The sequence below is a fragment of the Chroicocephalus ridibundus genome, chromosome 1 (assembly GCF_963924245.1).
Source record: "Chroicocephalus ridibundus chromosome 1, bChrRid1.1, whole genome shotgun sequence".
Classification (NCBI taxonomy): domain Eukaryota; kingdom Metazoa; phylum Chordata; class Aves; order Charadriiformes; family Laridae; genus Chroicocephalus; species Chroicocephalus ridibundus.
Window position 1 is genome coordinate 196,699,169 of NC_086284.1, and position 27,271 is coordinate 196,726,439.

The window sequence follows — 27,271 nt, forward strand, 5'->3', positions numbered from 1 at the left end:
TTCTGGCAGCTATTTATGTCTTTTTCTTTCCAGATGCTAAATTTCACTTTATTACGTTGAATATCCAAAAATGCAAGGGACAGTCACATTATAAAACTAATCTAATGACTATGACAAATGCTTTTGCAGAAAGTTTTTTTAGAAGTTCTTAGCTAAGTTCTGCTTATCAAATAACCTTCTGTCAAGATGATAGTGCCAAACTACTATTTTTTTTTTCAAGAGTAATTTGTTTATAAGCAGGAAAAAGTCTATTATAATAGAAGAATTTCTTCTTTTCAAAAACAATGTATGAAAAAAGTAAGTTTTTACCATATGTACAAACATAAAACATTAAACACGGGAGAGGAGAGCCCAGAAGCCAAGGACACAAAGTACGGGTTTTGTCTTCTAAACTTGTGTGCTGAAATTCATGCAAAAGTCAAGTGAATTACATGTTTTAGTGCAGCACTCAACTTCCCAAGATTTGATCACGCTAAAAATCTATCTTTCTATATATGCATTTTATTAGATCCCTTTTATGAAAATGTCATTTTATTCTACGTATTCTATATCACTTAGAACGATACTAAAGAGATGCACTGGCAAACACTGAAAAAGTGCGGAAGGTTATGAACGTCAGCACAGCCCACCACACCTGAGCGTGCAAGACGGGGTGCAATTTCCGTGAATTCCTTTGGGAGGCAGCATTGCTCACTGTTAGCAGCGGCGAGCAAATGGGGGGGTCACGGCTGAAAATGTTACTCTATTTCTGTTGATCACCGAATGCCTGCAGACGGAGTCTCTTGACTGAGAAGAAATTATAATCTACATTAGAGTAAACACCATGATTTACAGAGCCGTCACTAAAATCTAGTACAAAACCAACTCCTTACTTGACTACAGCAGTTGTTTATGAGCTACCTACCTCATTTAAAGCAAGTTCATTTAAAATGAAATTAAAGCAGTAAGAACACATTTCTTGCAGTAATATAAAACATACTAATACCCTATTTGCATTCTAATTCAAATATGACTATTTTAAAAATACATATTAAGACTAAAAAGAATTAAAATGAAGAAGTCACATATGCAGTTTCCTGTAACTAGCTAATTAAAACAACTTTTACTGTACAAAATCTCATCATTATTTCAAAACATATAGTGTTGTGTTCACATTCAAGACACCGATGAATTTGGAACGGTCATTTACCACGGCAGTTAAATATTCACATCTGGCCAGAAAGACACTCATGACAAGAGGCTGTCTTTATCTACAGGAATCACTAACAAAATGATCTGTACTAATTTTTATGCCTATTTTATGGCTGATGATATTCAGTGAGATTTCTTCGTCATCATTTTATCCTATCAACAGTCTAATTTTACTGAGTAAACTGTGCACAACGTTTAGCAAATGAGAGGAAGCATATACACAGCACTTGGGTGTGGTCCTTTGCAATAAAAAATACCAACTTAAATCATTAAAAGGTTTGGAGGACTTTGGGGTGAGATGGGGGGTGTTTTCGTTCGGTTTCTGTTTCCCCTTTTAATGAGTACAAAGACAGAAGTGGGGAAAATACCACTGACAGGTCAAAGGAGTGCTACTCAGGCATGAAAATCATGAAGCTAGATATTACAGCCATCTAACTCATTTAGGCTGCAGCTTGGAAATGTGACTCAGCCACTAGAAAAGCAAGCAAGACTTCTTAGTCCAAACTACTATCAAAAAAGAGATGACACTGTATACAGTGGGAGGAACAGCTGAAAATATTCGAATTCCTGAGTTGTACAGCAAGGTCTGAGCGAATCCTGAGAACCTCTGGAAAAACTGAAATAAGAAAGGCTGAAAAACAATGAACTACAACCTACGGGGAGCAACTGTGCTCCGGAGAGTTAGTTGCAGGTTGGGGTTCCTGGAGTAACGAGAAAGCCTTATGCACCCCAGGCAGTCAGAGGAAGAGTAAAATTTGGGAAAAAGCAGTGAACGCCATTGTCTTTGCTTAGTTGTAGCTGTTGCTTGTGTCTTTATGCCCCAGGAAATAACCTGCCTTAGAGATGAGATTTCTGAAAATTGTTTGTGTTCTGATAAGGCAGCAAATGCTGAAAAGCTACAGTCTTATCCAGCAGTGTAAATATAGGGGACAAAAAGTCTACTTACAGTACCAACTGCAGCACACCTTCAATATTACTAAAGTTCTCTCCATTGAAAATTGTAAACATTATTTGACTGTCGTAGAAAATAGAATAAAATACTCATATCTTCAATGTTCTCTGGACAGACAATCCAACCAAGGAGCTTTTAACATACTCTTGCAGGAATATCCCTCACACTGTGCTCCAAGATTCACTAAAAATTCACTGTAATACATTACCCACTTTCTCTAGACTGTAGTACTTACTCAGACCTTCCTTGTCTGAACATGCATGCACAGATACAATTTTAAAACAAGAACAAATATTTCAGGTTTGGTTTTTTTTTTTTTCTTCAATCTGCCCTTCTTCGTATCAAGGCTGCATAAAACAGATTGTTCCTACATAAACATCATTTCAGAGCTGCAACTGTCATTGCAAATGGTACGCGACAACACGGGAGAGAGTAACCTAGCAATTCTGTAACAATTTACATTAAAAAAGGCAATTCTAAGCTACTGTCAAATGCAGAAGAGATGGCTGAAAAACAGTGCACTTCTATTGCTATTGTTTCTGAAACCATAAAGTGGCAAAACATCTAGTATAGTTTTGGTCCGCACTGTTCTCGAGTTCACACTTAGGAAGGTGCACATGCATACACTAAACACTCTCCAGTTTTACACTTCTACATAAATGATTTTTTAAAAAAATCTTTGCCTAACAAGACCTTAAACTAAATAAATATTATACAGATTAACACAGAGTATTTCTATAATACTTTCTTATGATTTAAAATTATTTCCATTAGTATTTAAAAAAACCCCTTTTATCAAATCTTCCATTTTAGGAAGAATCTGCCAAAATTTCATTATCTTTAGATTATTTTGTGAAATAAAATCAATTGCACGTATTGCAACCTGAACTTAATAAATCTTTCTTAAGTTTAATTGTTAGAATATCAGCACTTTTTCTTCAATAACTCCACTAAGACAATCCACTGAGAAGCGGTGTTCAAAAATGACCTAACTTAAAACTTCTACAGCTTGCATGAGTGAAACTACTGCAACTTTGGACACAGCCAGAAGGAGAAAAACAGCCCGTGTTGCTCAGTAGGTCAAACCAGGTTTCTTAACAGTTCCCTCCGGTATTAGAGCTTCTGCTTCACAGTGCAGCATCCAACAAAGGCACAGATGTTTTAGAGATAAGAAAGAAAGGGCTCAGAGGAAGGAAAAATACGGAGAGCTGATGGAAGACATCCCACGTACCACATATTCAACAGGAATTCCTGAATATAAATGGGAGAGTAATAAAGGGAGTATCATCAGCTACTCAAGAAAATATGTTTTATCAATATTAAAATATTGTTTCCCTTAATTTTAAAAACATATTGCTTCACTGGAACATCAGCAGTTATTTAATTCAATAGATTACACTAGTTAGGTGGAGAAAAATTCTGGAAGAGAACCTGTAAGTAATGAAATACTTCTGCAAATTTTGTTATGAATTCTTCCACAAAGGCAAGTTATTTTGCTATGTCATTTACTTATGAACAGGCATTAATATATCAAATTGATTTCATGTCTGCTCATAGCCCCAACCTAACAAATGACTATCACTTATCTTTATTTTCTGGTAAAAACTTTCTTAAAAACGATGCTTGGGTATAGAGGGCAAGGCATAAAATGAAAGATGTATTCTTTGCTAATTTACTATATTCAGAAGCAAGATGGCAGTATTGCTGAAGATCAAATGTTTAATTATGTTGTTGTTTTCTCTATCTAAGCATAATCAACATTAGTGACCCACTAAATGAAGATTGCACTGTAAACTGCAGGAGTTTATAGAACAGAAAATCTTTTATTGACTTTAGAATTACGGGCCTTTAATGGGACTACAAGTTTAACCCCACCTTGTATTATTTAAAAAATAATTCTGAAGTATAGAATACATTGTCTGAGTGTATTATTTTCCCAGGATTCCAGTGCCTGGAAAGAACTGCTTAATTGGAAGAATTTTTTTCATGGCAATTTTAGGATAATGATGCTGTTTTACACATGCTGATGGAGTTTTGCATTCAAATAAAAGGTATAGGAAATACAGTGAAAGATAACGAGGAACATCTGAAACTAACAGCAGAACTGAATTAATACATTCTCTGAAGTTGAGTTCTAAGCAGAAAATAGGCTACAAAATGAGAATTAGAAATACGAAAATGTGCATTACCTTAAGTGATTTTGCCAGCTGTACATGGTTATCATAGACTAGAATGTCCACCGTTAGATTTCGCAGCTGATGAAGAACAACTTTTTCTCCTTCCAGGTCTCTTGCTTCCACAGGCACCTTCCATGTTGGGTAGGGACATTTTGTGCCATCCCATACCTGCAATGGAAATGAACTACTTCAATACGCTCAATACCTTAGATTGAGATTTTAAATAACTTTTTTTTTTTTAAACAAATTTGTTGTTTGATTAAAAATTGATAACAATAAGAAATCTTAATTGGAGTCTCAGTCTTAAAGTCCTTAAATTATCTAAGTTAGTTTTCATGGGATTTTTTAATTATTATTATTACCCAGAGAGTATAAAATAACCTCTATAGAGAATATGATCAAGTGTTAAGACCTGTGATTTGTTAATATTAAAAAAAAAAAAAATCAACACCAGCAAAACGTCAACTGTTGATCCAGCAGTTAAAATTCACCATATGCAGAACTGTCTATATTTAATATTTTAATCCTGCTATAGGTTTTTTTTTTTAACTACTCCAGTTACAGTATGTGAAGACTGATATACTCCCTTAATTACTGATGGTCTTCTACATCAGTACACACTGTTAGTTATCTAGAACACATTAGAAAAACATCAGTATTTAACAAATAATGAGGATTCTAAATTTTTTTTGGCTAAAGGTAAGTTCTCGGTACACTTATGTATTGAAATATCAATAGAGATATTTTTAAGCTATCAAAGTAATTTTGAAAAAGTAAGATTACCAACAGATTTACCACTTCAGAACCGAAATCTTACTTGATTTACTACTTAAATAAAACAATAAAATTTCAGTGATACAGTGATAGCTGCTCACGATATATTCTGTAAACTACGGTTTCCTGAGTTCCTGAAGATATACTCTTCTCAAAAACAACAGAAATAATGGTCTGAAATACTGGCACAGAAAAAGAAAAATTTAGAGGCATTTGGACTGTAAGACTGAAATGCTGCATTTGATAGGATTTCAAGCATATAGGTTCAACAAAAGCTAGTTTTCTGTTATTTTGTGATGCCAAGGCATTTTGTCCCATGAGGTAGGCGCTGCAGAGGGGGAGAAAAAAAAAAATCACCAAAGCTTAATTTTTAAAGGGTTTCTACCCCTTATGGTTAACTGCTGTGGATCAAAGGACCCACAGGAAAAGATCCAAGAATCAGCAAAGCCATGTGTAAATACACTGAGAATAACTCATGGCTGAAATACTCATCCAAAATCAAGAGATAAAAGGGAAAACTGTTCACAGTGAACATGACCCATAACATCAAATTAATGTTCCCAAATGAGAGTGTATTCTGAAGGACCCAGATAATGAGATGGGACGTGCTGCCACAGATTAAAAAAAAAAAAAAAGCCTATTACCTTCTGATCCTGTATCATGAAATACTTAAAACTACCTTTGAAAGAGAGGTTGAACTGATTGCTTGAATTATCAAACCTTTTCCAGAACTGAGCTTGAGGAACACCGATTTAGTGCATATATATTATGAATTTAGTCACTTTGACAAAATAAAGAACCTGAAGTTTGTTGAGTTTCCCATTATTTTTCAACTGGCTTTACTTGGGACACTGTAGTAGTTCTACACTTAGGAGATGGAACTGACAAACGGATTGAAATAACCTGAATGCTACCTGTCAGATACAAGGATGACTACTTAGCTTCAAAACGTCCTTCACCAGAGAAACTAACAGGGCTAGCATAAGGGTACCTTTTAGAGGAATTTGTAAGCCAGTAAGCTTTCTTTACAAGAAAAAAAAAATCCTTAGAAAAGGAGTTGGTTTTGTCTTTTACTGCACAAATATGAAAACAGATTAAGCTCGCTACCTCAGGAGCTTGCCAGCTTCACTCTACTCAAATTATGGATGAAAACCCAGAAGTCCTGGTTTCAAAAAAACAACACTAGTCAAACAGCCAACACTGATTAAATTAATTCTGGATAAGAAACAGCAAATGGTTCCATTACTAGTCATGAACGACTGGAAATAAGGAATAATTAGTGACAATCTTTGATTACCACGGTCAGCAAAACACTGAAACGCGAAAGACATAATGAAACCTGTTTCTCTTCAGCAGACTGTGCTAATTGTATGACATAGCTTAATAGAAAAATTAACTGACAGACAGAAGGCAATAAAAGAATAATAGGAAAACTCTCATGAAAGGCATAAATAACAGAATAATTTATAGTATACTGTGAGTTTTTTAGTCTCCAACAGTTTGAATAACAAAATTCTCAGAAAAAGGTAAGCACTAACAAGTTAGCGATATTGTCTTTATGCCATGTCAGCCTCAGGCGCTGTGCATATCCCAATTAATTTATCAAGTGTAATATTAAAAGTTGTGCTATGGGTGATGCACAAAATCACTGAAATTCATTTTAGCTGTCTTTGAAGCAATCCTCACTAGCTACATGAGCTCAATGCTTAAAATAATAATTATATTTTATACTATAATCAACCACTAATATAACTGATATACTTGAAATGACATGATAACTTTAAATCATCATTATAAAATTTATAACCACAATAATATAATAATAATATTTAATGATCACTCCATTTGAGCTAGTATTGAATGCTGGGGGTTTGTTTGTTTGTTTGTTTAGCGAATAAACAAAATAATCAGAGAGATTTCTACAATTTTTTAAAAAGGCTTCTCTTCTATCATGACCAACATTTGATGAGAAAGGGATTTTGCCCTGCTTGAAAATTGGAGGAAATTAGCAACAACATACCAATGTTAATTTACCATTTTTAAGCTTCTCTGATGTATTTTAATACAGATTTAAGTATTTAATATTTTATACTACTAAAAAAATACTGTCAAAGGAATTACATACCAGAAAATTTGATCCACTGTTATTTGATTTCAAACTTTTACCTTCCCAAATCTATGCTAAGTTTCCTCCCTCCAAGTCATTATCTTCACTATACAAAACTGACAAAATCAACTTCAGATCTTAAAACACAGAAAAGCGTGTAAAGAAATATAAGAAAGCACTTGTCTCTGTCCTTGTAAAGGGTCCTTCAATGCTGAACATATACTTCTTAATGAACAGTCTTCTTACAGTCCACAAAGTTCTGAAATTTTTCTGGGTCTCATTTGACATCTATTTCGCAAGGGATAATTAAATGAAAGTATTTGTAACAGCTGCAAAGCATATTATAGGACGACACTTCAGGTTTGTTTCTGTGTAGTGCATGTATTGTTCTGCACCAGAAAAATCTTTGCTGCTTTAATGAAGTAATAATGCAGTGTGTTGTTTCTAAATGTTGTTACAATACAGCTTAATACAGTAAGACCAATTTTAGGAAGTCATAAAATAAAAAATAACAGTCTGTTTATCACTCACATTTTAACCACCAACTTAGAAAAAGAAATACGGAGGAGTTTCAGAATAGCATGATTCAAACATCTGGAGCTAAAAAAGTATAATTATGCAGACCTCCATTTTATTTAGCTGATGTTAAGGATCACCTTTGGAAAGTACTCTCCTGTCACATGGCACTTTGCATTTTGTACTTTTAGTAAGCCCTGATCCCCAAAGCGCTTATGTATCACTATATAACTAAAAGAAGCTACTTAAAATCCATCAAGACAGATAACATAATCCATTCAATCATTTTCCAAATAGTGCTACTTACTGCATTAATTATAACCAGCAGATGTAGAAAAATTAGCAATAATTGCTTCTAACTAGAAAACAAGGTCAAAATTTAAAACTACAAGATTTCTTAAAGTTGAGAAATATTGTCAGTATTTAACTACAAATGTTTGTGAAATGATGATCCATACCAATGCCATCTTACAAAAGCTCTCTAAACTTTAAAGAGAACTGGGATTTCTGTTTTGTTTTCATCGAAATAAAATGGTCAAGGATCATAAACTTGCTTAACCTCAAAATATGTATTACATTATAACATTACATTATTACACATGTATAACATTATTTAAATCGATGAATATGCCGGTTTTATTGAAAACTGAATCACAATGTCTTAATAAATAAATAAATAAAATTATTTAAAAAAAAATAAATCTACCTTTAGAAGAAAAGAAGATCCATCCACTTTTGCTTTTCCCACCAGCTGACAAGTGAGGTCAAAGTACAGCATTGGCTGAACACCAGACAATTTTGCTCCTGGTCCAGAGATGGAAAGATTACTGGCTGCCCAAACACGTAATTCTTCTATTGTTTTCTGTTCTTCATCCATGAAAGTGTACACTTTGCTAGAGGTTCGAGGAACTACTGGCGCTCCTACAGTTCCATCAAATGTCAAGGATGCAAATCCCGCACTGGTAATTCCCTGCATCTGTCCATTGTATTCCCTGACCTGTAACAAAATATGAAGAAAAAAAATAAATGGTTGCACTGCATCGAAATATACATACATTTCTGTTTTATCATGCCCATGAAAAATAAACCATTGATTATTTTTGTTCCTAGTGCTATTAGAATGGAGTCAAAACAAAAACAAAATTAGGAAATTAACATTAACAAGGAAACAAAGTGAATAAGCAAAAAAGAATCTAACACAAACATTTTTTAAAGAGGCAGACTAATACCTACCTGTAAATATAGGTCGTTGGTGCAAAGTATTTTATTCACAAATCTCAAAATGTTTGTGCGGGGAACACATCAGGATTGCTTTTACAAATGGGGAAACTGAGGCACAAGAGAAAGTCATTTTTAGGGGTCACAGAGCAGAGCGATGGTGGAGCAAAGGTATTACAGACTCCTGTTTCCTGCCTCTTGCAATAGCCCCATTTCCTGATACTAAGAAACTGAAAAAGAAAACATCAGTTCTAGGAGCTATTTTTTTTTTTTCTATAAAGTAAACAGTGACCAGCTTTCACCCCTTGAATTATGAACACAGCTTTCACAATTACTCTTATGTCTACTGCCCTGCAAATGGCAGGTTCCCTGTATCCTGCTGATTTAGCTATGTATCTGCTACCATATAAAACACAGGGTTCAATGTCTGAAGCATTCCTTCAAGGATCTAGTCTGGTCTTATTGTTCCCTGCACCTTTTTATATATATCAAAGCACTGCATGACTCATTATCCAGAAATCTCAAACTGCCTCTTTTGATCCATCCATTTTTAATTAAAATATGCCTACCAAAAAAGCAACAAGACTTCTGAATACAGCATTTGGAGACAATATAGTTTAGGATTCCCAGTGCTCAATTTTCAAATGGTTGAAAATCCTACTGATTTAAAATTGCAGAATCTGAAAGACGTGACAGAAGTCCTAAATAGCAACATTTTTTACCCGAACACCGCCAGTGATTTAGGCCTAAATTTTATAACAACACTGAAATTTGAAAAGCACAACAATCAAGTATTCCTTGGAAATTCATAAACAAAGCAGTTTAATCTTGGTGACAGAAACTCCTTTAATCCCTGCTACTTTGACATAAAGTATAAATGCATTAAGGATCATCTCTAGGATAAACTTTCCTTTACTTAAGCATTCTCCAGAACATCAATTCATGATGTAGTTTTTCTTCACTGTAACACTGAAAACCTTTAGTCTTTTAACCTTTAGGTTTAGATCTTAATAACATAAGAGAGGCCAATGAATCATAGAATCATAGAATGGTTTGGGTTGGAAGGGACCTTAAAGATCATCTAGTTCCAATCCCCCTGCCATGGGCAGGGACGCCTCCCACTAGACCAGGTTGCTCAAAGCCCCATCCAGCCTGGCCTTGAACACTTCCAGGGATGGGGCATCCACAGCCTCCCTGGGCAACCTGTTCCAGTGCCTCACCACCCTCACAGTAAAGAATTTCTTCCTAGCATCCAATCTAAATCTACCCCCCTTCAGTTTGAAACCATTACCCCTTGTCCTATCATTACACTCCCTGATAAAGAGTCCCTCCCCATGCTTCCTGTAAGTCCCCTTTAGGTACTGGAAGGCTGCTATAAGGTCTCCCCGGAGCCTTCTCTTTTCCAGGTTGAAGAGCCCCAATAATAAATAATAATAAATATTATAAATAAATAAATCAGGAGAATACATAGTTTCATAATCAACTCGTGCCCATTACCCATGATATGGAAAAAAAAGTTCCACTATAACACTAAGACATTATCCAATACACAGATTTACTTTAGCTGCTGCCACCGGCATCATATTCCATACCTTCTCAAAATAGATAACATCCAGAGGGGAGGAAAAGTCTCTTTCATCACTTTGCTCATTCATCCGCTATCAAAAGATATTTCAAGCATGTTTTTAAGTATCTTGTCTGACATGTCAAATGTTCCTCAAAGTGTTCTGATTTCCAATTTACCTACTTACTTCTTCACTAATTCTTTTAAATCATCATCAAAATATCTTGACTTCTTTCTTGCTAAAAATTCTGTCCTAGACCTCTAGCCTATTTATGAAGGCTCTAAATCTTCCAGGAAAGCAGTTCAAGAAACTACTTTGTGTCCCTGGGTTTCCACTAATATTTCACCATGGACTATTTTCTCCATTTCCCAAATCCTTTACGTCATGTTTTGAGCACTTATGAGGCTGTGCTTGAGCATACTGTATTTCTGACATCTCCTAGTACCCTCATTTAGTGGATTTAAAGTCATCCTTAATGTAGGGAAAGGCAGATATAAAATAACAAAAGCAACAAAATACATGAGAAGGTAAACCTCAAGTATCATGAAAAGAAAATTACCAATGGATGATCTTGAAGCAAAATCAAACGTCCTTAGGCATAGGTATGTGGAGAAGCCACTGAGTGGTCTCATAGGTAAACAGCATTCAACAACATTATTTAGCAAACAGCAGAACAAACAGGAAAAGTAAATGTAGAATGTGTTACAGAACAAAATATTTCATAGCTGGAAAATTATTTATGTCAGACCAACAGAACAAATGACGGCCAACAGAAATTCTCTGGGCTTGTCCTTTAAAAACAAATCATTGCTAAAGTGATAAGGAATCACTGGAGCGTAAAATGAACAAAATCCATGGGCAAATGTCATTTCGTTATGGCTCTCTAAGTAGATCTCAGACCAAGTTAAACAGTGATACTGTGAACTAATTATATTTTCTTCACACAAATGATTTTGAAATTGGATTAAATTTAGGGAAAAGAGCTAATCTGAGATTTTTGTATACATGACAGTTCCCCCTCAGTAGATTTTTGTGTCATTTCTAGAGGCCTTTTGGAATTTTAAAAAGAATCGGTGGGGGGAAAGGATGGGTAAGCAGGGCAGATGGCTACCATTTAAAAAATTCCCTGAGAATTTTAAATAAATTCAATAAATAATGGTAGCTAAACAAAAACAGAGCAGAAAGCATGTATTTGTCTTGTTCTAAGCAAGCAAGTAAATTCCTGCAGGAGTCTTTGGCATAGTTTTTATAAACTAAGGAACAAAAGAAATGTCACCTCAACAGACTGCATGGACAATAAACTCTAGTGATTTCTATGGGGTACAACTCTATCCTGAATATGTTCAGTGAGAAGAAGCTAATCTTGAAATATTTATAAATAGATTTACAGTAACCTAAACCACCTGAATTAATTATTAATTTTTTTTTTAACAGAAGCTGGTGTTACCCGCTTCACGCAATGGAAGAGAAAAGTGCGATAGTAAGTAGGGTATGCTGGAATAATAGCATCTCCAAGGTAGTTTTCCATCAAAACTGACTGCTAAATTGCAGAAGCAAAGGACTATTACAAAACCACTGCAGTCACAGATCGTCTTAGCGTATCAAAAAAATGCCTTGTAAACCAATATATGCTAAGGTAATGTACGTGTTCTTACACTAAGAATGAAGATTTCCTAAAAAAAAATTAGCTATTGATTTGTGGAAATAGTAGGATTCAAGATAATATTTTGAAACAGGAGTACATTAAGCTTAAAACCTGATTATTACTTACACATATAAAGTTATTTCAAGACATCAAGTTGTGTTGTGGTTTGGTGATTTTTTTTATTTGAATTACTGCACCATGTAAAAAGCACTGTCCAAACTTCTATTCCAATTTGAGTATACGTTCAGCTCAAGACGTCATTGTAAGGTATCTTTTACCAAACCAGAAGTCAAAAACTTATGATCTCTGTGATTCATGGTTGGCAACAAAATAGTAGAAGATCAATGTTCACATGCTGCTACCCAGTCTTCCCTTAACTGCAGAAATGTAGTATATGTGAGATCCTAGTGAAGAGTTCAAAATTGTCTACAGGCAATGTATCTGTGAGAATTGTAGTTACTGTGGTGAACAATGTATTCCCCTCAATTAAACACATGCATACAACCACATGCCACTCTGTGTGACCCAAACAGGGTTCAGTTGACATGGAAGCAAGATACCTTATGCAAATAAGCAGTGACCAAAAAATCTCCTCCTTCTCAAACAGAGAATCTGATCTGAATATTATGAAGGTAGAGACAGGGTTACAGATGACTGCACTGAAAAGGGATACTGTCCAAGTACTAGAAGGGTATGGCCCAGTCACAGAACTACAGCAATTTTGGTTGGCAGGGACCTCAGGATATCATGAAGTCCCACCTCATCGTCAGGTCAGGGCTGTTGTTAGCACTGTGTCACACCAGGCTTTGGCTGGTTGAGCCTTGAAAAATTCCAGGCATATGATTCCAGAACCTCCCCAGGCAAACTCTTTAAATAATGCACTTCTTTTAGTCAACTACTATCCTTGGAAACACTCCCTTTGCCATACTAAGACCTACTATTGCTAGATCCATAAAGTTCCCCAGCACAGATTACTATATATTTTGAATGTACTGAATGTTTAAAAAGATCTGTAGGAATTTGGGAAAAATGCCTACACATGGATTATATTTCAAGTGAAACTCCACCAAAAGCCCAGACAGAAACTTGGGATATGTGCAAAAAAAAGAACAAAATATACTAACCACAAACTCTTCTGATTTGTTCTTATACATGATGGCTATGAAAAAGGATTTCTTTCTAGAAAATGGATAAAAAAATTTACCTTATGCTAGGGGATGGGGGTTCCAAGTCACAAAGGGATGCTCTTCAATTCTCCCCATTCACTCAGCATCACAAAGTTTTAGAGACAGATGACTGCCCTTTAACTTAAAAATGGTCTAGAATAGCTGGAGCAGAGACTTGATGGAAAAACACAAACGAATAAAATATAGGTTTTCCATTGTGTCAAGACAAAAAATTAGTTCACTTAGGTATCCAGCTTATTTCCTTGGGTTCTTTCTTTTCTATTTTTGACTGCACAGCTACCCAACACAGAATAGAATGGCATCTAAGAGCCACTGGTCCAAGACAGCGTGGGTTTCAGACCTGTCTGAACTGAACCACAGAGCTTTTAAAACATGGAAACACCCCAGCAACTGGAGCCTATGTACGGAAGAAGTCAAGGCACGAAAGTGAGAGAGGAGAATAATGTCAAGATTACTGTGACAAAAAGCTAGAGAATTAATGCTTTGTAATTGCTACAGAGATTGAGTTATGCTGAGGAAGTCATATAAGTAAGGTCTAGAATAAGACGTTGTTCCTTTGGTCTTCATCCTCCGAGTATTCCACATGAGTGACACAGCTCTATAATGCTGTGTATTCTGGAAAAAGACCCTCCAAAATACATCCTAGACCATGATTGTATCAGACAACTAGAGTATGCTGAACAAAATGAACACCTAAATAAGAACATGCTTCGCTTTTCTCCAATTCCCAAACATTAAAATGTAAATCAAATACGAATTCATTTCACTGGGAGGGAGGAAATAAATTCTTGTTTGTGAATCACTCAGAGGTAGTAAGGAATACTAGAAAAAAAATAATGAGGAAATTAACAGTTCTGTTGTCATGGCAAAGTTTGAGTAATATAAGAAAGGCAGAGCATATGCCAAAACTCCCAAGTCAAGTGAGGATAAGATACTGCAGATTTAGTAAGTACCAGCGGGTTGCGTCTTCCCTCACTTTAATGGCTTTAATATTAGGCATTAGTCTAAGATATTAAGAACATCCACAGTTGTGGTTTGGCCTCAGATGGCAACAAAGAACCACGTGCCGCTCTCTTGAGTTTTCCCTATATGGGAAAGAATCAGAAGAAAAAGGCAAAACTCATGGGTTGAGACAAAAGCAATTTAACAGAACAGCAGAACGAACAAGAAAACAACAACAATAACACGGACAGAGGAATATACAAACATAATTACGGAACCAGAACCGCTGCTCACCAACCAGACCAGGATGCCCCAGCCCGCTCTAAGCAGCGACTTCCTGCCCCCCTCCCCCGGCAGCCCAGAGTGGGCAGGCTCAGACACCGGATGGAATACCTCTGTCCCTGCCAGAGCCTGGGGAGAATTAACCCTATCCCTGACGGAACCAGGACAACAGTGAACCATAAAAAAAAGTTCCAAGAAAACTCCCCTTGAGACAACTGCTTCTTTGCCATAAAGGCAGAGGAAGCCCAGACAATTACATCACAGGCCTAACTTTTATGTTGGGGGGTGTGGGGATTTCCTACACAGTCTTCTCTGCAGAGCACTGACTGTGCTTGAAGGCCCAAATACAGTGCTGCAATCCACTAAGTACTATAATTTATGAGAAAACATCATAAGAAGTCATAAAAATGCACTTCAAGAAATATTAACAGACATGTAATTAAGACTGGATAATCTTTCAATTCAGTTACTAAGACACTTAAAATTTTCATTCTCTGCAACACATACTGAGCAAATAAAATGATTCTCTACCCAGAGTAATCCCAACAGAATCCTCTCCATTAAGTTCTTATTAGCTCTGAATCACCAGACCTTTCCAACACCTATGTTACTGTTACCAAAGACAGGCCTCTGCTTTTTTTTCTAAAATAGTTGTTTCTTACTAACCTTCTTACTGTGTAAAAATAGTTTGTCACTGAGCTGATGTTACAGATAGTGATAATGAGGAGACAACCAGAAGTAGTTAATCACTTCAAGGTTCTTCTACACGTGAAATATGTACCCCTATACCAATTGGGATAGAGTTATGGCTACTTCAAAGACCATCCTTCTTATCTTCAAGAAGTTGGCAAACTTACAGCAAACTTTTACTGTCCTGAGATGACTCAATACCTTAAAAGGATAATGTGATGAAGGGTCTCCTTACCCAAACGACCATCAAGACACTCACGCTTGCGCAGAAGTGTTTTTCCAACGCAGCAAAATTTGATACGCATGTGCAAAAAGGCTATTTGGTCATCCTAATGGATATGTAAGCCTAGGTGGAGTTATGTATTAGGTAGGTGGAATTATGAGAATATTTTGTGTATAAATAATGGGTGAATATCCCCAGTAAAGTGTGCTAGATTTGTGGGTTTTCCCCCTAGCAACCGACGTCAAATAAAGCAATATCTCCTCTCTAAACTACTTTTGGTTTTGAGGGCTTTTATTTCAAGTAACATTACTAGGAGGAGAAGTTACTTATTAGCAGCCGAGAGCATATCAGGGAGCAGTCATTTTTAAAATGTGTTTGCTATCAATGTCAACTTCTTGGAAGTCTCTCAAAAACATATCTGGGACATGGAAATGTGAACACACGCTGTAAGGACTACGTATATCTGTCTTCATTGGTAAGCAGAGCTCTGACAGACTACGGTCTCTGCTACCCTCTACTGCTTTCTATGAAGCAAGCTAAGAGAAGGTGATAAGGCCTGAAGACAAAAGGAGGAGAGTGAAGGAGGAACTGCAGACAGTGCAATTAGAACTCTAATTAGTTGATTTCTTTTTTGAATTGAAAACTATGTTGCACAGCAATCACACATACTACACTGGTTGTAGGTCACACCTCTCCCACTTCACTCCCAGCAGCTGGCACCAGGCTTCTCTGTCAGATTTTTACCTGCTCAGATCAGGTAAGAAAATATCCAAAGTAACTCCTTGTTAGTCTGGCGCAGTCAAAACATCGCCATGCAGAAAAAGACAACTAAGTGACTCCAAATCTTTCGAAGTTAGAAAGCAATTAAACAAGCTGTCAGCTTGTACATCTGAGGAGATATGGATTAGGGCTGGAAAACGCTTAAAACAGCTCAGCTGTGATTGAAAAAAAAACAGTGTAAGTGGGGGTGTCTGGTTTAGGCTGAGCTGGCCACTGAACGAACAACAGATGCTCTCTTTAACCTCTCTCTCTCTGCCTAGAAGAGATGGGAGAGAGAATAAGGGAGAGACACTTATGGGTTGGAAAAAAAACTAAAACCACTCTAATGAAATATTAATAATGAAAGATAATACTATCTATAACTAATTAAATATATACAATATATACAAAACCAGTATCAAGCTCCCAGAATGATGATCACATCACTGGCAGGCACTGGGAAAGTCCCAGACTGGACTCAGTGATGGATGGGAGCTGGATACCAGAATGCGTGATCAGGATCAAAGGCAGATAGAGTCCTCCTCAGATGCTGGCCATTGAAGAAGAAGAGTTAACCCCTTTGATCCCTCATCTTTATACTGAACCTGAGGCAGATGGGATGGAATACCCTGTTGGTCAGTTTTGGGTCACCTGTCCTGTCCGCTCCTCCCCACAGGTGGGACCCCTTTACACTCTTCTGCTTCCGACCTTACAACTTGGTACGTAACAAAGTCAGCTGACCTTGGCTGTTATAGCAATAAGTATAAGCCAGAGCCTCTCTACATACCGTTCCTTGGTATTAACTATAACCATCAGACCTTATCACTCTGGAAGCAGACACTGTCTGAAAAATATGTCATTAATTTCAGAGACTGCCGTTATTTAGAAGAGACTTAACTGAAAAGTAAAATTACTGAAAACAAAATTGGTCCTGTTCTGTCTCAAATCAGGACAGGGGATGGAATTAACAGACCCTATCTTTAAATACTGAAACATCATCTTGGAGAATTACGAAGTACTAGTTGATAAGGATTTTAGAATGATCTCCTCAAAAATTTGAGAATGGTGAGGTTCCTTACATGTACTGTATCAGTAGGTTTATATTAAAGGTAAATAACGCAGCTAAGACACTATTAGATTTGCATAAAAGAGGGTGCATGCATAACTTCTCTGAAAGTGGTCTTGTTTTGTTTTTTAACCTGTACTTCCCATGTCTCAAAAAAATCCACTATTAACCTACCACAGACATACAACTTTTCAGTTCTTTTCTTTTAATCAAGCTCCTTTGTACCTTCTCTTTTTTCACACATATATTATGTAATATGTATTTTGATTTCAGAAGCAGTAAACATGTTTCTACCTCCATTGAATTTCAGAAATTAGTATATCTGTGTAACACTCACCCATACTGGATTCAGAGAGAACTTAAAATATAGGATAAGACTTTCCCATTCGAAGTCAAATCGATGAACATTCAAGACTAACAACACATCTCAGGTACTGATTAGCAACACAAGCTTCAAAATCTAAATACTACTAATTCTAATTATACATAAAGATGACCTTAAGGAAGCTTTATATTAATTCAGAATAGGCTAGCTAATTTCTGTCTCAGTTGTAAGTATTTATAATGTATATATAATATACATGAATAACAAATTGTTTCTGAATCTCAGTGACACAAATCTCAATTACTGTATAAATCTTACCACTTTTTGCATTTATTGTCATGTTGGGTTATTTTTCTTTGTTCTCCTGCTACAGCATATCAAACCATACATGCTTAGTACTACTGACCTTTGTCTCCTTCATCATTCTTTTGTACAATCCTAAGTTTCCTAGATTTCTCAAGAATGTTCTAATATGCAAACTGTTTTTTTTTTAACTGGCCTCTTTCAGGACATTTACTCATTTTTGCTACAATTATCTTACGCAAAATTAAATTATATAATTATATATGATTATCTTGCAAATTAATATGTAACATGGTAAAAACAAACCTTTGGTACTATTCTGCACCTCTTTAAGTACAGTCTAGCATTACAGGACTTCTGTTCAGTCTCAGTAGTGTGGTTCCTCTTCCCTACAGAGTTGCAGCAGGCATAAGAAAAACACCCAGCCGAAGCAGTACCAAAGCTATAAATACTGAGTCCTTCATGGCCTTTGATACAGATAAATACAGGGTAAGCCAGGATAAACATCAAAGAAGCAGCTAGAGCATGTTGCACACTAACAACCCCAGATAGATTACATTTGAGTAACTCTCCAGCAGATCTAAACTGCTCCACAACAGAAGCTCTGAAGTAATCCCTCAATTGTATTAATTTGAAGAGGAATAAATTGTGCACACTTACGTCAGTTAAATTCTGTTCACCTAGAAGTATTACCACATGATTTTTGCCAACTAGTTTAACAAATATTCAAAAAAAAGAATGCTGTTCTGAAGTTGTCACAACAACATCTAACACATTTTAAAGAGAGGTATCAGCTCAGTGCTCTGATGTTTAAAAAATTTGATAGTTTATTTCCAGTTTTGGTCCATAGCACAACCACAGTTGTTTTACCACTCAGTTGCTTTATCCAATGTCTCCAAGTGTTAATTTCAGCACATGAAGAATTAAATGATTCCTACAATCCTCTCACTGCAAAAAAGCAAGCACGTAACCCTGCCACATTCTAGTACATACCTTTATTCTATGAAATCGAACAATATCTCCAACTTTGTAAATTTTTGGTAGGGAATCTAGATTTCCATTAAAAAGAGTGCATGTTAACTTGACATTTGATGGGTCCACAAGTGTTACAACTGAGCAATAATCTGTAAAATATAAAAGTGTTTGAATGAGTTATAGGCATTATGGAGTTATTAATATACAGATATTGAACTTGAGATGAACAACCATATGGCCAATTTTTTTCTGCCATTATCTAACTCTTCCAAAGTCAATTTAGCTACAGTAGCATAACAACTGAAGTGTGTCCCATCTTGCTGATAATTAGCCCAAATAACTGAAAATGAAAGGGGTGACCAAACAGAGGTCTGTGAGCCAGGAACACACAAACCTTTTTCTTCTGTCTGCAGCAGGTATGCTATATTTTCAGGTTTCAGTTACTTCCTCTATAAAATGAGAAGGATACGTACAATCTTGTACAACCCTTTTCAAAGATTTATTTTTGCACTGTCTTCTGCAGAGGTAATGAGTTCTACAAGATCTAAAAGCAAATTAAAGCATAAGTTACTTATTTTTCACTTCAACAAAATACGCAGGATCTATACTGCAAGGATAGAGTCACACAGTAGTAGTCATGAAGTATAGCAGGAATCTGAAATGTGCCCTTTTCAAGTTAAACTTCAGTAATAGAATTTCACTTCTATTAATGATCTAAAAAGTAAATTCAAAACAAGACAGATATATGACAGAGAAAACCAGCCTGGATTAGGCCAGTATTTGCAGATGCCATAAATGAAACCTGTAGTTTCCATTTCAGCTTACAGAAGCATGTGTGCTCAGATATTTTACAAACATAAAATTGAGTGAGACTACACTTGCACTTTCATAGCATGGTAGCTGGTTAAGCTGCCTAAGAACTTTTCAAACGCCCAATATCAATTTGGCTGTATGTTTAGAACCTCAAACATCCACATGTCTTGTCCTAGTTGCTTTTAATCAAGAAGACACAGTGCTTTTGTCTTGGATACTTATTATGATAGCATTTACTGAAACTTACAGTTCAGGGCTGAATTACAATGACAAATACAATTACAAGCTGATGACAACCTTAATACATTTATGTACACAAAACTTTGGCTTTTAGAAATAGTTAGGGATTGTAGTCCGTTGGTAAGCCCACACCACAGCAGGTACGGTCATGAAGGGACTGGGGCTCATGGATAACCCATGCCAGAGCAGGTACTCCCCCAAAGGGGCTGCAGCCCATGGAGGAACCCACACTGGAGCAGAGGACACCACTAAGAAGGAACATACAGAGTAAAAAAAGAGTAAGCAACACATACCAGCAGAAAGAAACTGCTACGTACTGACCCCAAACTCCTGTGCCACCATCTGCTCCCCTGAGAGACACAGTGACCTGCAGCAGTAATGAAGGGAGTGGAGACTAGAAAGGGGGAAAGGAGAGGTGTCTGGAGTGAAGCTCAGCCTGGGAAAAGGTGGGGGAAAGGTGTCTTCCCTACGCATTTAAATGTTTCTCCTCTTTGTTTCTCAATATCTGAATCAGTTATTAAATGTTTATGTTAGCTGGCAATTAATTAAATTCCCCAAGTCACATCTGTTTTGCTTGTGACAGATATTTTTTTAACTCCCAAAAATAAACCACCAAACAAAAAATCCCAACTTCCCTTAGCTATAAGTCTACAAGTTAGAGATAATGGCACTAAACCAGAGTTTACATACCTGGAAACTGAACAAACATGTTATAATGCTAAAACAAAGTGCATAAAATCTGCATCTTGCATTTTTACAAAAAGACAGACACATAAATAAATAATTCCTAGACAGCTTTGAAAAAAACAATACTACCAGTCTAGTAGAACCATCAGATTTGCATTATATAAAAACTGTAAGAAGGCAGTCTAAAGAAGAAAATTATCATATGTAAACTCAGTGAAGAGACTCCCCAAACATGAAGACAGGTAGATTAGACTGGATTAAAATACATGCTTGTATGTGCACTGCCTGTGCTTTTAAAAGAAATATTTTGCTGTTTCCAGCAAATATACCCTTAAATCTTACTATGATTTAAACTTAAAAGTTTAAATTATCTCATGACTTGAGCGACTGAAGTATTGAAAGAACAAATCCAATGAAGGTTTACTAAGAAAAAAAAACTTGTTTTCCTACAGATACAAAAATCTGTAGTATTTCCATAAAACAGATACTCTTCTTCCTCACCAAGATTTTTCCACAAACTCAGTAATGATAAATTTTTAACTATTGCGGTCAAAAGTTGCTAAGCAGTATTCTTTTGTACACTCCCACCAAAGGCACAAGGCCAAGTGTCATGTATCACCTAATCTGACATTCTCTGCCAGGATAAACAGACATGAATAAAGTATAGCCAAGGGCTGACACAAAATTGCAAGTATTTACTACTGTATTTCTGTGGGTATGAATTCTAGAGGTTAACTTAACAGGTCTGCTGCAAAGCGATATGAGCAAAATGAGCAATTAATAAGAAAAAACCATATGGTTCATAGATTTAAAATCCTTTGAGAATACAGAATAACACATTACAGTGCATTGATGTAATCCAACATAGGAACTGAGAGTGAAATAACAAAAGCATTCCAGATTAAAACTGTTTGATGCTGTGATGCTATAACCTAGTTAGCTTCATACGTATGCAGCTGCCTATTTAAGGGGGAAAAAGTTAACACACTCCCTCTATTTTCTGTGCAATTAGCATGCTCAAAAGACTAATAATCATCCTGCTTGAAGTGGTATAAAATATTATATTTGCTTTATATTGACAGAAAACACCTTATACATAATATAGGTTCTTTGTCTCTATAGTTTTAGAGTTCCATTCTTAAGTATGACCTCAAAACATCACTTCTGCAATAAACCTAATTAAAATTAAGCTCTTCAAGAACAAAGCATAAAGACTGATTTTTTATTTTAAAAGAAATTTTCATCCAGCAAATCCTTTTTGAAGGTTAAAAATAAAGTCACCTGTCTTTCGTTCTCCAGCTGGAATGCGAAAGTTGCTTTCTGCTTTCCATAGCAGGATTATAGTTTAGTGATTGAATTCACTTTTCTGCACAAATAATGAGAGTCAAACTCTAAAGAGAATTGCTGAATTTAAATAATGTCCCAGTGTTACAGGAAACTATATAATAAATGTCATTGCTCAAACGTCTGATTTTTCACAATATACTTTTCAGTGAAGCAAAATCCCTCAGTTACCAAGCTACCAAAAAAACCCAAAAAACCCAAACAAACCCAGAAAACCAAAAAAAGGAAGTTAAGGAAGTTCACATATTGGTGTCAGTTTTCCTTTACTAGATAAATTTACTCCACTGATAACTTCTCTTAAGAAGGGAAATTTTACCTCTGGTAATTTTTACTTGTAATAATCTGTCTTAAAAGTGTAACACCATAGATGTCAGCAAATTTATACTAGAAAAGAAAGTTTTTACTTTCATACTAGATTGACTCAGTAAAAGCATTGGTTTTAGGCTGATACTACACAGAACTCCAAATTGCACCTATGGGGTTTTTTAATACACTTAATTATTATGAACAAGTACTCCCACTCAAGCTTAACATCATGCGAGGGACCACCAGCAATGGATAGCTATCTGTAAGGATGCTTGTAACACCTCAGAATTGCTAACAAGGAGATAAAAGCAATGTTTGTTTTAAAGAGGAAATACAGTGCTGCATCTGTCTTGTATGCTCCTGATACCCTCTCAGACTAGTCCTTAATGTTCTTTAAAAATACTTTAACTTATGATTTGGGTTTTTATTTCGTCCCATAAAAAAACCCACAACTACATGGTGAAGCAGCTTTTTAGAAAAGAAATTTAGGCAAAGGAATTAATGACTATTGCAAGAACTATCTTAAAATCAATAAAATACCAAGTCAAGATCAGTGAAAGGTTATATTAACTACATGGAGAATGTTGATCTCCAAGCTTCTAGGTCCTGATTTTAAAGTTTGAAACATGAATGTTTTGTAGCCCTGTACAATTGTAACAGTCATTAAAAAGTTAAAGTTTCTTCCACTGTAATGATGGTTTAGGTTCATTCTTCAGATTAGAGCTTTCTTTTTATAAATGCTTTAGCATTTTGGACCTTTTATGGACTGTTACATCAGTCATTAACATGGTCAGAAAGTCAGCATCTCTCTACAGTGTAAAGATACATTAAAAAAACCAACAAAACCCCCAAAACACACAGCTTCACTTACAAATTTATTTTTCTGTCATTGTAAGAAAACCAGAATGTCTACAAAAGCCTTGCAGATTCGTAGTTACTGATGTTGTAGGAAGGCATTCAGTACTTGCTGATTAAACATGCTTATTTTTGTTTTACCGAGGACTTCAGTAGTTCCTAACAAATATGCTTGTCTATTTTTTTTAAGGTAGAAATCATTGATCTAATTACTAATCCCTTTTTGGGCAATCGCGTATCTATTCCTGACTAACATTTAAGTGGAAAACCCGCTATCCTGGATCAATAACTTCCCCCTGCAAAGAGATAAAAAGGTCGTTGACAATGTTATTGGCAATGAAGGACTCTGATTAGAGATTGCCTTCTGTTTCTTATATTTCAATAGACACAAAAAAGAGAGTGAGATTATTGGAGCAAATTATTCTCTCCTCAAAACTACATGAACCATTAATGCTGTTTTCAAGAATTACTGAGGCCATTCAATACACAAATGTCTTTGGACTAAAACCAAGCAGTTGAACCAGCTAATTTACCAATATATTCAGCAAAACATAAGAAGAAAAATAATACAAATGTACACACACTCCCCATATATCTGTGTGTGTATGTACATACAAACACAGACACTGCAGAACCCCAAAACAAAACCTCTAAAGAATGAAACTGAAGATATTTTACTACACCTTGTTATTTCTAGCATGGCAATGCACTTAAGAGATACAAACATTCAGTAACTACCAGAAGCATCTGGCTAAACAGATGCTTTGATGCCAGCATTTGTAAATTGTAGATCAAAGTAACTGTCTGGAGATTTCTTTCTATTAACTATTTATCTAACTGTTTAATTTTTCATTTACTTTTTAAATTTTTTTAAACTTTTATTTATTTTCAATATTAGATAATAGGAAACAGCAAGTATTTTAAAAAGAAGCACTCTCAAACCACTGTGAACAGAAGGTAAAAGAATATTACTCTCATCTTTAGGCTCCAGAAATTAAATCACTATCTTCTCCTCTGCAACCGTTTTTATTCTGTTCTGCAAAATTTAAATACATGCTCAATATTCTGATTTGGAAAAAAACAAACCAAAACACAATATTTTAAAGAACAAAACTACTGCAGATTTAACCCTGAGTCTGCTTCCTCACAAACAGAGCATCAGATACCACAACAGTCTGTGACTAGTTTTCTTTGTACTCTAAAGTTGGTTTGCTACTATTTACTAAAAATTTACTGTTTTCATTCAAGTTGCCCACATGTAATTTATTTTCAGCTACGTAGTTTTAAACAAATTCTGGGTTAAGAATTTTGATGAATTTGGCACCAGATCAAATAAAAAATTAAAATAAAATAAAACTTAGGCCTTCAAAATACCTTTGAGAATCTGATTTATTGTTCTTAAGCTGTATTTTGGGCATGTAGAACTGCTGACCTGGAACTGTGCAAGGTTTTTAGAAGCGTACTTTCTGAAAATGCTACCTTTCATTAATTTTTACAGTTACCATCCCCATGCATGTCTAGTTAGGCTAAAATGAGACTTTATTTCAATATGTGACATATGAATATACTAAGAGAACAAGCTAGGTGGGGGTTTCCCCAGGAAAATGGGACATAACTCTTATGACTTATTGTTTACTAGCTGCAAGGATTCTTCTTGCCATAATTCTCTCCTGCATTATAGAAAACACTGATTAATATCTGCAGAAAGAAAGAGAAAGAGCTGGGGAAGCAGTAGTGTCACATTGTAATGTCCCAAAAGTTTTCATGGTCAAGCACACAATCTCTGTAATTGGACACTACAAAGGCAGAGGTTCTTTTTTTTTTTCTTCTATATTTACTGTTTTTACTGAAGCTGAATACTTGAGATGTCCTTGGGCTTAAGAGAGGAGAGAATCACCTTCGTTAAAAAATTTTAAATATCTAAGACTCTTAAACTATTGGGGAAGGAAAGCTAGAATGTAATTTTAAACACTTCCAACAGACCTTCCAGACAGAAAGCCTGTTGTGCCAAACAGGACCTGAAGTACTTTCTTGGAAGTACTCAGTTTTCAAAACACATAAAATTCCATGTACAGACATTCCTGACTGCACAACCTGAGCTGAAGCATGCTCAGTTAAAACCACATTCTATGGAATAACTAATAATTTATAATCATACTGAAAACTCATTTCATTCATCGGTGTTGTAACATTCATCTAATGCGATAATGGTAATCGATACGATGAACATTTAATTATAGATTATATAAACTGACAAGGCTAAATTAGATACCACTTGCTTTCAGTGGGAACAGAGTGCAAAGCTTCAGCCTTAAACTTTAACACATGGAAGAAGGAGCAATATCTCATACCTAGGGGCACATCTATATAGTGAATAAAGACCCATATGGAGTAAGCACTGTGGCTCCACTGCCCATGCTTCCAGCCTAAAGCTATGATTCTATTAACACAGTGTCAGAAAGATAATGCATTAGTGCAGAATTGTGTGAGATCTAATGCAACTACAGAATTTTCTGACAAGAGCCATTTCATGCCTTGGCAATTCAGAGCAATCATTGAGCATTTTGCACCCTCTCAAGCAGACATAACCCTGGGTTACGTAAAAAAGCCAAAAACCAACATTGACATATTTAACTGAATAGTGAATATTTTTACAGTAAAGCCCAAATGAATTAAAACTTCTTTAGAGATTTTAATGATAAAATAGCAAGTGAATCACAACTCTCTTCATAAATCAGAAGCTTTTCAAATCGTGTCACTGATCTCCACTGACATTGCTGAGTTTGGGCTGGTTTTTTTTTATATTACCAACTGAAAATACACAGGGAAGATACATTAGGAAGTTATTAATGACATCTAGGCAAGGACTAGTTGTTAAGTAAACCATCATTTTCCCTATTAAATTCTACTACTTATGAAACTGAAGTGATTATCTTGTCAAAGAAATCAGTTGCAAAAATCTGTACTAGTTGTTTCAGAGACATACTACTTTGATAATCAGTGCACCTAGCTTTATTGTTACATATCTGGAAAGAATGGCTGTCAATAATTTCCAGCTATCAATGCTTGTCTAATTAAGATATTCAAAGTCCCCAGGTCTCCAAAGTCTTGTTAAAGCAGCTGGACAAATGACAAATCCAGACCACATGTGATCCTTCAAGAACTGCCCTTCTGTAATTTACTCAAAGAATAAAAGTAGTCCTCTCTACATTTGATTCATTTCCTTCTTATCCTTTTTGTTGCCAGCAATGTGAAGAAAGGAAACAAAACCTTTAAAAGATTTGTGGGGTTTTTTTATTTCTTTGCTTTTAAGACTGAGTTTTAAACCTACAATATTTTTCAAGAGGAAAGTACCTTTCACCACTGGCAATATCCTGAATTATTATAGATAAAGCTAATCTTTTCAGTTCCTTATAAACATATAGCTAAGAAATCTATTACAATTTCAGGCTGAGAATATCAGTGAGCACCCAATTTCTGAAATATATATATATATATGTATTCTATATATCTATATACTACATAGCTATTGTAAGACTGATAGCATTTGAACAGGACTAGCATAAGCAAGCAATCACCAGACAGCATGACAAAGATTTTGAGACACTCACTACAGTGAAAGATGTTTGTCAGCCTGCGCAGAGAAGACCAAATAGAGTAAATCAATATTGAAATAAATTATCAATCTTTTTCATTAAAACCAAAATACTGTTCTCTGCTCTGTATAGTTCTAGATTATACTTGTATCTTTACAATGAAGCCTTTTACAGATTTTAGTGGCACGTCAAGCAGGAAGGAGTATTGGTGATGAGATCTCCCACCCAAAAGAAGTTTTGTGAATCTATTTGGTCCTTCCATTTGAGAAAGCATAAATACTATGTGTTATTATTGTTCTTCTTTTTAAGCTAGAGATTTTTCATTCCCTGAGATTATCTTCAAAGGAAACTTGTTTTCCAAGACCACTTCTCCACATTTATCCTCATTTTATTATGACCCAAAGAAGAGGAAAGTCTGAAAAACTTGGACAGTGCCAGGCACTCACCTAGTCGCTCTCTGACTCCCATTTCTCAACAGGAGGAGGGAGAAAATGAGGTGGAAAAGCTCATGGGTTGAGATAGAAACAGGGAGA

At 35.6% G+C, this 27,271-nt stretch overlaps 1 protein-coding gene across 6 annotated transcripts in view; it reads right to left on the minus strand.

The window, feature by feature from the left end:
* The window catches only part of POT1 (protection of telomeres 1), a 75,427-nt gene that overhangs the window by 20,157 nt on the left and 27,999 nt on the right, over positions 1-27,271 (minus strand). For 3 of the 6 annotated variants that reach the window (XM_063323307.1, XM_063323308.1, XM_063323309.1), the window contains 3 exons: positions 18,916-19,046; positions 8,424-8,714; positions 4,333-4,488 (listed from right to left, as the gene is read on the minus strand). In XM_063323307.1, coding sequence (XP_063179377.1) covers positions 4,333-4,488; positions 8,424-8,714; positions 18,916-19,046 — 578 coding nt within the window. Of the gene's footprint in view, positions 1-4,332; positions 4,489-8,423; positions 8,715-8,950; positions 9,103-13,349; positions 13,446-18,915; positions 19,047-27,271 lie in introns of those variants that run through there. The other 3 variants (XM_063323312.1, XM_063323311.1, XM_063323310.1) reach the window with 3 other exon arrangements.